The sequence below is a fragment of the Vanacampus margaritifer genome, chromosome 3 (genome assembly GCF_051991255.1).
Source record: "Vanacampus margaritifer isolate UIUO_Vmar chromosome 3, RoL_Vmar_1.0, whole genome shotgun sequence".
Taxonomy (NCBI): Eukaryota; Metazoa; Chordata; class Actinopteri; order Syngnathiformes; family Syngnathidae; genus Vanacampus; species Vanacampus margaritifer.
Window position 1 is genome coordinate 12,130,204 of NC_135434.1, and position 13,005 is coordinate 12,143,208.

General features: G+C 38.3%; 1 protein-coding gene across 3 annotated transcripts in view; it reads right to left on the bottom strand.

Moving 5' to 3' along the window:
• Positions 1–13,005, bottom strand: part of dock8 (dedicator of cytokinesis 8) — a 73,692-nt gene that overhangs the window by 37,682 nt on the left and 23,005 nt on the right. For all 3 annotated transcript variants that reach the window (XM_077560501.1, XM_077560502.1, XM_077560500.1), the window contains exons 6-14: positions 10,631–10,840; positions 10,146–10,231; positions 9,651–9,717; positions 4,857–5,006; positions 4,567–4,647; positions 3,516–3,675; positions 3,301–3,437; positions 1,872–1,965; positions 1,620–1,782 (exon numbers count right to left, since the gene is read on the bottom strand). In XM_077560501.1, coding sequence (XP_077416627.1) covers positions 1,620–1,782; positions 1,872–1,965; positions 3,301–3,437; positions 3,516–3,675; positions 4,567–4,647; positions 4,857–5,006; positions 9,651–9,717; positions 10,146–10,231; positions 10,631–10,840 — 1,148 coding nt within the window. The remainder of the gene's footprint in view (positions 1–1,619; positions 1,783–1,871; positions 1,966–3,300; positions 3,438–3,515; positions 3,676–4,566; positions 4,648–4,856; positions 5,007–9,650; positions 9,718–10,145; positions 10,232–10,630; positions 10,841–13,005) is intronic.

Consider the following 13,005-nt stretch of genomic DNA (forward strand, 5'->3'; position numbering starts at 1 on the left):
AATTCAAACATCATGAAATCACTAATAGGAAGACAGACAACATTGAATACATTGACAGATCATGCATGTCATTTTTTAGATTTTTTATAATCCATTATAATGTGTCCCTAAACGTTTGACATCATTTCATCATCATTCTCACTGAAATTACTTAAAATTTTGTCAATTTTGTTTAATGTATGAAAACAAAATTAAAAGCATTTTTGTTTCACAATTGAAAAGAGTTCCCAAGTGGTACTGATTGTACCTGTGACCCGGGGTTGTGTCACAGAAGGTACACATACTGAACATTCGCAAAGCTTTGTGACATTGGTTAGATATTGGAGATACAGTGGGCCCCCGCATTTGCGGTTCAGTGCGTGTAGATTCACGTATTTACAGTTTCTTTTCCTACTCAAATTTTAGTTTTTGTATTTTTGAAGAATTTTTAGAATTTTGAGTTTAATTTTTGTTTTCTTCTCCCAATGCAATTAAATGGGCATCAATTACACACATATTTTCGCTATTTGTGGGCTCTCTCGGTCCCTATCACCGGCGAATGGTGAGGGTTGACTGTATATTTCTGAGAACATTTTGTTGAATCTGGAAGATTTTTTATGAATTATTTTTTTCCGCATACCCCTATTTAATTAATATTGCTAATGACATGTAGTTTTCGCTTACAAATTGCATAATTTTATATTGCATAATAATTGTGTTGATATTTTGTATTATTTCAAAATGTAGATGGAGTTGGGAATACACTGGACTTCACTTAATATTTTCATTTCACACTTTCCCATACCAATGTTTTGTTTTTAAACTATATACAATTAAGGTTATTTTGAACCAAATTACAGTATTTTTTTCATTTAACATATATAATGCACTTTTGTTCAAACAGATGTCAGGTGTCTGACAAAAAGGTCTCAGATATTCCTCATAAAGTTAAAACTTCCACTTAACTTCCACTTTGTATTACTTTGTTAGTTTGCTCTGCCTCCTGCAAATACAGTATGGCTTTTGCTACCATGACAACGGGGACAGAGACGTTGACTACTTAGTATTGCACAAAAAAAAAAAAACTTGACATACTGTATATAGCCACTTTTCTGAGCCCTCTAGTGGTGATTATTCCAAAAATAAGTGACAAGCAACAAATCAAGCTACTTTTTGTGGTGTTATTTGAGGCTTGTGGAGACTGAGGCTCCCTCAAACGCAGGAGATGTTCAGCTCTGTTCTGATTGCAAATGAATGGCGCGGCCACAAAGCCATCAACCGGCTACTTGATGAGTGGTCAGGAGCCCAAGCAAGTATAGAAAATTTAAAAAAAATCAGCTTTCCATAATGTTCTCTTTAAAATATAAAGAGAATGCAGCACAATGCAGCGAGCGACGTCATGTCTTGACGAATGAGTGTGACGTGACTGTTCTTGTTGCCTGCGGCTTGTTGGAGGAATAAAAACAGTTTCTGTTTAAACAAGAAGGCCTCTTTGCACCTCAGGCTATTTTCTTTTTCTCTTAACAAAACCATATTTGTCTTTCCTAGTTATGTGTCTTACAAAAATGTTTTTAACAGTTTCAAATATTACCTATAGCACACGTTATGGGAGTGTTTTAACAGGTGTCATAGTTGCTCACCTGTAAACATTATGAGGGACGTAAACCTCACTGGAGGGGAACTCCAGCACTTCTTTGACATGTCGAATGTTTTTCTCCGCCACAGGAATGAGAGGGATTAGTTCGGTGGACAGACAAGCCTGAGGTAAATCGTGTAGTGGAGACATGTCCAGCTTTATGGAGCCTGAAGACAACAAGAATTTTGCACCATTTTACATTAAAACATGTTATTTTTTATTTTATTTTATTTTTTTAAACATAGCAATTGGGCACCTGATATTGTCTTAATTCGTCTCTGTGGAGTGGATGTCTTCTTAATCTCGTACAGGAATTTGAGCAAATCCTCATCACTCAATCGATCCCCTTCCTGAAAGAAGACCAAGAAATAAAAATACGTAATGTGCTACAATATTTAACAATATAACCTTATAACGCCAGCTTTATAATCATGTTGCAGTACACTAAAAGTTTTATAATTTCCACAGCTATCATACTGTACAGTACTGCTATCACCAACTTTTCGTAGTCTGTAATGTTGGTGGGTCATCCAGAACACTTCTCAAGTTGGCTTAGCATTAGCATCAGCACTAACGTCACTGTCAAAGTTGCATGTAGTGCTTGTAGTAACGTTGTTGCATACTAAAATTATCACTTTGTTTCAAGACAATGGCACGTTTAGCACATACTGTACATGCACAGTTGCAGATGACCACAACGCATCCCACGAGACAGCTTCTAAATTGTGTGTGACAAATTATGTAGCACAAAAGTAGGTTTTTCAACAGAGATTAATCAATTTAAAATACAGTTTCCATGTACAATAAGAAGGTTTTCTTGTGCGTATTTGTTAAGTGCAACTATTAAATAAGCCACCATGGGGCAAAGAAAGTTCAGGCCCTTTGATAAAGAAGATGGCAAACACCATAAAATCCAAATAAAGAAGTTTCTCCTGAAAACAATAAACTCTCTTCCTTACTGTCTATCATACGCGATCAAGTCAAGGTAAAAGTGATAATTTCCTGTTTGTTTATTTATTCATTAGTCATTTATATTACTTTCACATTGTTTTCTGTATGTTAAATTATAGTTACTCTCTCTAGGTGTATTTTTGGTAAGTATGCTGGGGGGGTCTGGCACACAAATCATTGGATTTACTACAGCTACAGTTGCTGTATGTCTGCCAACTGGTGGTGAATAGTGATTTAAAAAGTTGTGTTCATAACTTTCATATGGCAAATATTGCTTCAGTATTTGTATGATTTGGTTTTAAGTCAGGCTTTTTGGAACATATGTTGCATTGGTCTATTATTTATATTTACTACTAAATTGCTACTGCTTTGCATTGGGCTAAGGGAGGAACTATTGCATTTTCTCACTTGAGATTCTAATGAGGACAAGCGCTATAGAAAATGGATAGAAAGATTTTTTTTATATAGTTTTAAAATATTTATATAGTTCTTCAAAAAGGGGAAATTCTGAAAACACAAGTGTTTTTACAGAAAAAGCCTTTAAACTGGATGCCTCCTTCCAAGGTTAAATAGATTGAATTGTTTTATCAGTCAGCTTGTTGTGAATGCCAGGCATGGTTGTGTGTTAATGGAATGCATTTGGAAGATTAACAATCTTTTCACAGGACATGATGCATCTCAGTATAACAATAGAGTTGTTGTTTTGTTTTTTTATATATATTTTGGAGCCGGACCTGTTTGAAGATGGTGCTGATGGTGATGGTGGCAGGCTTGAAGGCAGAGATGTTACACGGCTGCTCATCGAAAGTACTGAAACGTTCCGAGTTCCTCCTGGGCAGCTGCGCTTTACGATCTATGCTGCTGGATTTCCCTGAAGGAGACAAAAAAAAATACATACAATTCACATGACAAAGGCACAAATAAGGGAGGGTGAAAAAAAAGTGCACACCTTTTACACTGTCAGAGTCGGTGATGTCGCGGTCTATGGCGGCGGTGCTGATGACTTCCATGATGTTGACGGTGGCCCAGGCTAGCGGCATGCGGTAGCGACCCAACCTGTGGCAGAAGGCCTCAGCCTGGCCTCGCAGTTTCTCCAGCTTGTCCTTGTTCTGGAAGGTCACAGAAATGTGACATTCCCAAGCGCTATATAGCCTACTGTACTAAACTAGGCAAGTCCATTTTTTTCTCTAAGGGTCACATATGTAGACGCAAGGGCCACTTTCACATTCCTCACCTTTAATTTATTAAACAAACTAAAACCAATCCATTGGTAAGCAATTATACTCTACATTGCTTATACTACACCAAACCTTGGCAAAGTATGACCTGGGGACTACATCCAACCTGCCTGCCCACTGTCTCTGATCAGCCCTCAAGTGCCCATAAAGACAAATTAAAAGGTAAAATATGTGGTGCTTTCTGGGAGTTTCTAATATTTTGTCCCACTTATGCAGATTAGGCAGCCAAAATATTAGAACCTCTCAGTATGATGTAGAACTCTTCGACTCCACTATAAACTACTCACCCATCCATTCATTTCTATACCACTTATCCTCATTTGGGTTATTTGGACCCTATCCCAGCTGTACGCCTTGCACTGGTTGCAGGGCACATAATGACAAACTCCTGACTGTGAAGCAGCTGAGCACTGCCCCACCGTGATGCATGCTGTAAACCTGCCAAAGATGTACCCAGTGTTGTGGCCAGTCATTACATTCCCTGTCAGTTTTAGGGTTGAGCATCCTTTCTATAACATATTTAATATAAACTTATATGGAGTATAAAAGTGTTGCCCAAAGCCCATAGTAGTTGTGCCATAGCGTTGGTTTGCATGTGTCTTATCTTATGTCTTGAGTTACTGACTTCTTTTAGAAAGAAAACTAGTTGCGACAAAGTTTCTTCCATTTCTCAATCCATCATTATGCCCATTCCTAGTAAGTATACAGCATTTCTTGTAAACCATTTCAAAGATTTTGGGGTTTTCCGGTGGACTACGTTACCTTTGTCGAATCACAATCTCTCATTGTCATGTAGGTCTCCGCACAGTCGCTGATCTCGCCTTGCTGAAGGACCTTTTCAATCTGGAACGCAAAGTACAAAACTTATTACATCGATGAAGTCCAAACAGTCCGTCAACAATGGTGGATACAAGAAAAAAAAGAAGAAGAAAATACGTAGCATAAGGATGATTTGAATGTTGGTCATGATAGTGGTACATAGAGAGATTTTTTTTATTGTAGATGGTACTGTATGAAGTTTGAGGACAACTGTTAATGGATTCCATGCTCACTTTGATGACTAGATAGATGTCCGGCGAAGGGTAGGTGACGGAGAAGATGGCCGACCGGGCCAGTGTTGAGGGATCTACATGAGGAGTGTGCGGTCGCAGGAAGCCTTTAAACTGCTCAGAGTTCAGGTCACAGTAGAAGTTCTCGGATATCTAAAAGAAGTGGATGGACTTGTTTGAACACATCAAATGAGAGCACAGAGAGTGTTCTAAGAATTTCATACATCAATTGTCCTCATTAGTGTTATGGGTGGCTTGGAGCCTACAGTACCCCAGTGGACTTTGGAAATGTTACTCTGGACCGGCCAATCGCAGTGCAGACAGAAGAATAACAACCATTCACTTACATTCTCACCTATGACCAATTTCAATGAACTAACATTAGGGCTGGGTGATTATTTGTAAAGATGAATACATGAATTTCTATTGTGGATGTTAAAGTTCAGTGGGGAAAAAAAAAAGTTTATTTTTTCAAAAGAAATATTGCAAATCCCAGAAAGTGAGAACAAATATTTTACTACCAGCTTGGGACTGGGAGGCGAATCGGTTAAAATCATAAATCAGATTTTTGTGGAAAAATCTGAGATTTTATTTTAAGGCCACATTGCCCAGCCCTGACTAACACATATGCATGTTTTTGTAATGTAATGTTTGTAATGTTTTTTGTAATGTTAGAGAAAATCCATGCAAACAACAGGGAGAACATGTAAACTCCACACAGGAAGGTCACAGCCAAGATTTAAAAACACAACCATGCCAAGTCAAAACATATTAAAGCTAGGAAGAACAAACAGAGCTGAAGTCTTGAATCTCAGCTGAGCTTCCTTGGTGAGCGAAACAGGATAAAGACAGTTCTTTGTTATTTTGTAATTTGCCCTGAACTTGTGTCAATTTGTACTTAGTTTTCATGGTGCTATATGGCTACATGTCTGATGATACCAATCTGCAAATAAATTGAAGCAGCCGTCTGAAAACGTCTCGCCTGACAGCTACAGAAAGAGAAGCCATTCTTGAACCACGTTGACATCGCAGAACACGAACATCACAAAAATGCGATTCACACTTGTAAACTGTGTGCTGCTCATAAAAATTAGCGGCGCCGGCAAAAATTGCCAAAACGGAGGATTAATGGAAGCTGGGTCTGTGACGAGGGTTCCAGTATAAACCGCTGTAGCATTATCATCTCAACCTCAGGCTATGAACAAAGCCACATGTGCCGGCCATGTGATTCTTGTGATGCTCGGCTTTTCCCCTCACTGGGCTTCTTTCCAAGAGGGCCGACCACACATAGCACCGCAGCAGACTTGGTGGTTGGCCCAATAGAAAGAGCACCAGATGTCAAATGGTATCCGTGAATCCTATAACACGCTTGGTTCTGTCACTCTCTGTGTAGATGAAAACCTCATGTTGATAACAGAAAACCAAATGCAACAGACACAAGGGGTGTGGTCACGGAGTCATCATCGGTCTTCTGCAAAACGGAACAAAGACTTTAAACGAGCGCTTTTGTTGTGACCTCACGGTTAATGACAAACATATTCACTTGTGAAAGTTCGCAAAGGTCCAAGGAATATACACCATGGTCCATGGGACACAAACCTGCAATATTTGTTGTATTAACTAAAATAAATCAAATATTAATTTACTTTCTGATCTCATTCATTCCTTTCTTACTGAACTCTCTCCTCCTTTGTTGCTTTTTATTTTTGCATCCTTACTTCCATCTTTACCGACTTTTCTGCCTCCTTTTGTTCCTAACTTCCTTCCTGATATCTTTCCTGCCTTCCTTCACCCCAGATCAGCTATTTTTCGGCATCTTTTTCATCCTGACATCCTTAAATGTCATATCAGCTTTTTAGTCATGCATCCTTCTTTCTGTCACGTAAACCAGATTTTTCTGCCACCTAACGTCTTCCTTCCTCCCCAAACCTGATTTTTTTGTTGTTTTTTCCTTCTTTCACACCTGTGTTCCTTTCTCTTTCTTCCTTTGTCCCCCTTCCTTCCTTCACTAAGACCTGCTTTTTAATGTATCATTTCTTTCTTTCTCTTTCTTTCTCTTTCTTTCTCTTTCTTTCTCTTTCTTTCTCTTTCTTTCTTTCTTTCTCTTTTTTTCATTCTTTCTTCCCTCAGACCTGTTTACACTCCTTACTTGATTATTAAATAATTGAGTACATATAATTAAATTAAGAATAAACAGCAACATTAAAAAAAAAAAAGAATTAATCGATCAATCCATTTTCCATAAAGCTTGTCCTCATTATGGTCGCTATAGTCGGGCAGCCTTTCGGCGAGAGGCAGGGTTCACCCTGGGCTTGTCCCTACCTAGCCAATCACAGGGAGCATACAGACAAATAACCATTCAGACTCACATTCACACCTTTGGACAATTTAGAATCTTCAATTAACCAAACATGCACGCGAAGAAGATGGGGGAACAATTGTTTCAACATTCAAACATATTAATAGATCATGTTCCAACTTTTGCAATATTTGCGGCTCTCCTGTCATTTTCTCCATAAGTAGGCCACTTGTAGGGTCAAGCACTCGTAGGGTCAAGCACTGTGCGTGCACCTAGCTCAAACAGACCAGAGAGCCATGATTAATAACGAGAGAATTATGCGGAATTATGTGAACATCTGTTGCAAATTTCACAGATGCCAAGCAACAACAAAACCATTGGGAGCACAAAAAACAAACACGAGCGCAAGAACTCCCACGAGGCAAACAAGAGAGGAGATAGAAATGCTTGGAACTGACATATTCTCTGTCCAATTAAAAACACAAAGTGCAAAACATCTTACACAATGCTAATAGATACTTCTTTCAATTTAATGCTATTTATAAATAAAAATCTTTCCCTCATACTTGCTTTATTTTTATTATAATTGTTCAGTTTGTAATACAGGTATTGTATGCTATCGTTTGCTGCTGTAATAATTGAAATTCCCAGCTGTAAGATCAATAAAGTCTTCTTCTTTTTCTTCAATTCTAGGTTACTACTAATATAGACATAAGGGATTTGCTCAAGTGTATTGACGTAGACAGAGCATAAATTAGCCAAGGCAATGAATATCAAATTTGATCCATGGTGAAAGTGCCATTAGCATCAACGCAAGCAGGAATACTGGCTGGTGATGCATGAACAGCACGAAACAGTAAAATTAGCTGGAAGACTAATGACAATGCAGTAAAATGTATACAAGAGTAGGTATGCAATAATACACCCGGTTCCGCCATTTATCGTGAAACCATGTCTGTTTGAGCGCCTCTCTTAAAATTAGGTTTACTGTATCTATTTTAAGATATGACGTACAGTGGAATTCACTCTACAGTATTGCCTTGTTTTCACATTGATTTGATGATTTGCATGGAGTACTTCGGTCTTTCTGCAGGCACTGTTGGATAACTCATCTCTGACCCCCACCCCCCCAAAAAGTGTATCTTTAAATCGACATATGTCATATTGTTTTGAGGTATTTGAGGTCATGCAGACAAATTTAAAGTACATCCAATTTGAACAATACTGAAGAAAATTATATGGTGCCAACATTTGATCATTTGATAATTAATTAATTTAACTATTATGATTACTCAGCTTGTGAAATTGTACACTTTCTTGTGGTGTCGCTTCTTTATAATTCGATGCACATTTTTGTTTGCGCAAGTGTTAAGCACAATTCTGAACAATAATACTAGCATCGATACAAACAACATTTGGACTCATGGATGGTCCACCAACTTTAGAGAACTCGAAATTTGAATGTGTGACAGTTGTGCCTGCAACTCAGAACAGTAATGATAGAATTAGTTCTAATGCTAACAACGCGAGGAGTTGTTGCTGGTTCACTAAAATTATAGACCACAAGTGTACAACAATGATTTTACAAGTGCTGAACCCAACAAGTAATGTTAGAATTGGTGCTTTGCATTATTGGTCAAACAAGGCCAGAATTTTTAGTGTGCGACAAAGTTTGTTGATGGTATTCTCCTCATTATAAGCAAGTGTAGCATAAAAACAATGTTATTTTTAGGTCCAATTATTACATATCACTGCTTTTGCGCCCTTCTACGACTCATCAGCCAGAATCAGAGTCAGCAGCATCAGTTCTACTTGATAAGGCAGTCAAAAGAGGGCAAGGCCACTGGCATAAAACCCCATCACACTATCCCCACCAGCTCATAAGCACAAGCTAAATCCTTCTGGCCTCTTCACCCACAAAACCCTCCAGCTAAATCAATCCTCCAAAAACATGCAAACAGCCATGGCTCAAAGTAGCTGGTTGGAAAAAAAACTGCCTGGTATTAGTAGCGATAAAGGCAAAACATGCTGTAGATTACGCTGATTCCTCACTGACTTGAGTGCCTAAAGATATGCAGTAAAGCAGGAGGCACATGGCACGCAATAATAAAATCAGGGTGAAAACATAACTCCTATTAAAATGTGTGCGCTCTATCTATGTAACTGGAATTTGGGACAGTAACAATTATAATAATGGGCACTGTTAAGTCATATGACTAATGCAAAATATGCCTCAAGCATATCAAGATTGATGTCAAACGAGATTTCGTGAGATTTCAGTTCAATGAGGTACAAAAGGAATAACTGCTAGTGTGTTTTACTTTTGCTTTGGCTTTTTGCGTTTGTTGTGATGTGACCTAAAGTGTTGCCTGGTAAAGGTCATGGTGACTGATTAAGTCTGGAATAAATTAATTAAAAGTAAACAACACACACACACACACACACACACACGCTTGACCAATAATTTGAATCTTCTTGTTTCAATTCACTTTTCTTACCTTTTTCTTCTCTTTCAGGTCATACAAGGCCATGGTAGCAAAAATGGGCTCAATGTCAATCTCGAACCTAAGAAGAAAATAATCATTCAGAAATGATTTAAGCGCTGAAACGTGCTGACATGTAATTGAGGTTTCGCCTGGTGCTATTCTCATCTCGTATTTCTATTCTACTTCTTCCTATTCTGTATGACTGCTGTGAGTCTTTGTTGTATCTGGAAACACTTTGTGATGTGAAATGAAGGAATGAAGCCAGGAATTACATGCAACTCAAACATCTGTCACGTCAGTGGGTTATACGGAGGACAAGGTTGTGTTTGTGTGTTTGTGAATGCTATAAATTAGTGAGGGGGGAAATGCAAAAGCCGCCAAGTATTCGTTCCTGAAGCCACAAATGCACACAGCATACAAGAGAATGTGAGTGAGTTAAAAAAAAATAAAAAATTAATTTTAACACAACCATCTGCTGCTGAAGTCATACTGAAATGTACGACATACTTGATGGCCTGGCATCGGATCAGGATGCGGTCTCCAGTGTGTTCTTTGGGGCAGTCGGGGATGGGTCGAATCTCCACTGCGTCTTCCTGGAACACAAGAGAAGTATTACTTTTGGAAACTATGCAAGAAAGAGCAGGAGGAGGAAGGATTCAGTTGCTAAATTTGTGTCTTTAGGTCAGCAAAATCATCTCATTTAGCAACAAGAGCTTATTTATCTTGACACTTGGCACAACACGCATTATCCGATCTGATATAGGCTGTATTGAATCAGCATATATTTGCATTTTCTGTACATTTTGTGTTCGGCCGTAATGTCTTCAATTTACTGATTGATCACTGACATTGTTGAAATTGAAATAATCATACATTACAGCTGCAGTGTTTCCCACAGTACCCATCATTGACTGTACCCCATGTATCAAAATGTGTATGAACATTTTTATTGGAGAGATCCACACCCCACAAAGTAATGGACAAGGCCTCACCTCGTCAGCGGGCGGGTACAGCGCAAAGACCTCAGGATGTCTGTTTCCCTGCCGGCTCTCCTGATTGAAGCGGTCCAGTTCCTCTGGACTGTTGAAGGCCAGCAGTCCCCCCACCCTCTGATCCGGAGTCAAACAGCGCAAGTTGAAGTCGGAGGAGGTCAGCGTGCGGCCAGAGTCATCATTCAGGCCCGCTAGAGTCGGAGACTTGACCTGGGCAGATGGCAAAAACACAGGGTGGAAGGGTTAAAGGTTGACAGAAAGAAAGAAGGTGGAGGGGAGGTGATGTGGATGAATGTGGGAATGGAGAGAATAAAAGAAAAAAAGGAGGAGTAAAATGTAGATGTAACGTTATGCTGTTTGAGCAGGGTGTACTTCTAGTGTTTTGACTGGCTGCTTGAAAGCACAGAACATGGTGGAAAGATTATGGAGCCCTGGCAAAATACATTGTCATAGGTGAACATTTAGCACATTTTATGTCTGCTATGAATGCATAATACAACAAAACATTACCTCCACCTAAAGACGCCTTGTGTTTTTTTGTTTTTGTGGAAACTAACCTCTTCTATTTACTGACCAGAAAACATCATTTCACATTTTTTGTGCAGGAAAGTAGCAATTGGTGTTAAGGGAGTATGCTGATGTGAGACATCTCGACTAAGAGACAAAAGTCTTTGTATGTCGGGGAGTAGATAAGGTTACCCCGGGTTGTGAAAAGAAATGATGGGTTCTTTCCCGCATGTCCATTTTTCTAAACCAAATCATTTTAATGGCATATATTTTTCAGGGTAAAGTACAATATGCTTGAAATTATATTAAGTGTTGTGGGATCATATTGTGCAGTAAATTTCTAGTTTAACTTAACATAGGCGATATTTGGGCCATTTCCAGGGGACACAAATGGCACAGATTCGCCATTTATGCCCCCTGGAAATATGTATAAAAATGTATAAATGTATGGGGAGGGGGAAGTAACTGTGAATAGCAGTTATAATATGCAAAGAGTCCTGCTCATTGTTGATCGGATTGTATATGTAATAATACAATTTAAAAATAACAAATTACCTTGAACACTGGAAAAATAAGCATTTATTGCCTTCCCCGCTTGCTGAATTTAGACTTTATAAAGAAATAAAATAATTAAATTTTGGGGAAATGTTTCTTCTTCTTTTTTTTGCATAATTGTGTTAACTGCTTATCTTAACTGTATTTTAAGTTGAATTTATTTTAAAACACACACACACTCAAAAAACAATTTGGTTAAAGTTCACACTTTAGTTATGTCCCCTAGTTTTCACTCAGTCCTGTTTGTAAATGCTGAACCTGTTCAATATTTGCAATCGCAAATCCATAGGTGTGTGCTCAATGTCACACTGACTCAACGCTGAAGCTGGCAGGCTTCTTTCAACCTGGAAAAAGATTTAACGAATTCGGCACATCCAGAGAAGCAGTATGACAGCTATCTTATAGGCAGGAGGTTTTACTATAATTATTTTAAAAGTATCTCTAGTGACTTGATGTATTTATTTTAACGTTTTTATGTTTTTGTGATGTTACAATATAAATATCAAATGTCAACGGCTCCAAATGATATTGTAGTGAAGATGTTTGGAGTTGTTTAGAGTAAGATAAACCTTTAACTATGACTGTTGCCTTAGTAATAATGGTATTAATGCCAAATACGCCACTTGCCTTTTTGTATCTTCTTTTGGAAAATCGTGTAATAGTGGTGGTATTAAGGGGCGCATTAGGGCACTTATAAGTCCCTACTGAGAACTCAGGTGTGAAATGCACCACCCGCCAATACTAAGCACACATATATACCAACTTCTTATTGCCCGTCATGTTTGGAGTTTCACATTTGAAGTCGGTTAAGATGTTAAGAATGTGCGTACCCCACTTTACAGTAAAACTCACAGTTTAAAACAATACTTCTCATCTTAGTACTTTAATGCTTGGCATAGGCATCAATTTTAGCTTTAATAAGACTTTTTCTCCTTTTTTACAGGTCCAAACCTTCACATTTTACTGAGTTGTGGCCTAAATATAAACAAAAATGAACTAATCAATACAAGTTTTTGCTCTGTTTTGAAACGTGTAAAATCACACTTGAGATTCAAAAAGAAGTCTCTAGTTATTATGTTGTCAAGGACACAACAATACAGCTGACAGGCATCTAGACAGCCCTGACAGTCTTGACAATTTTTTGTCCACAAACAATACCACAAAGTGGTATGGTCTGCTTAGGTTCGTGAAAGGCTCTTGTCGTGATAATTATACAACTTATATCGCATCGTAAAAGGGTTCCTTAACATGTGTGCCTAATGCTGCGGCCGGCAAAGTGTAATTTAGTCATGAGATTGAAAAAGGAAATAAAG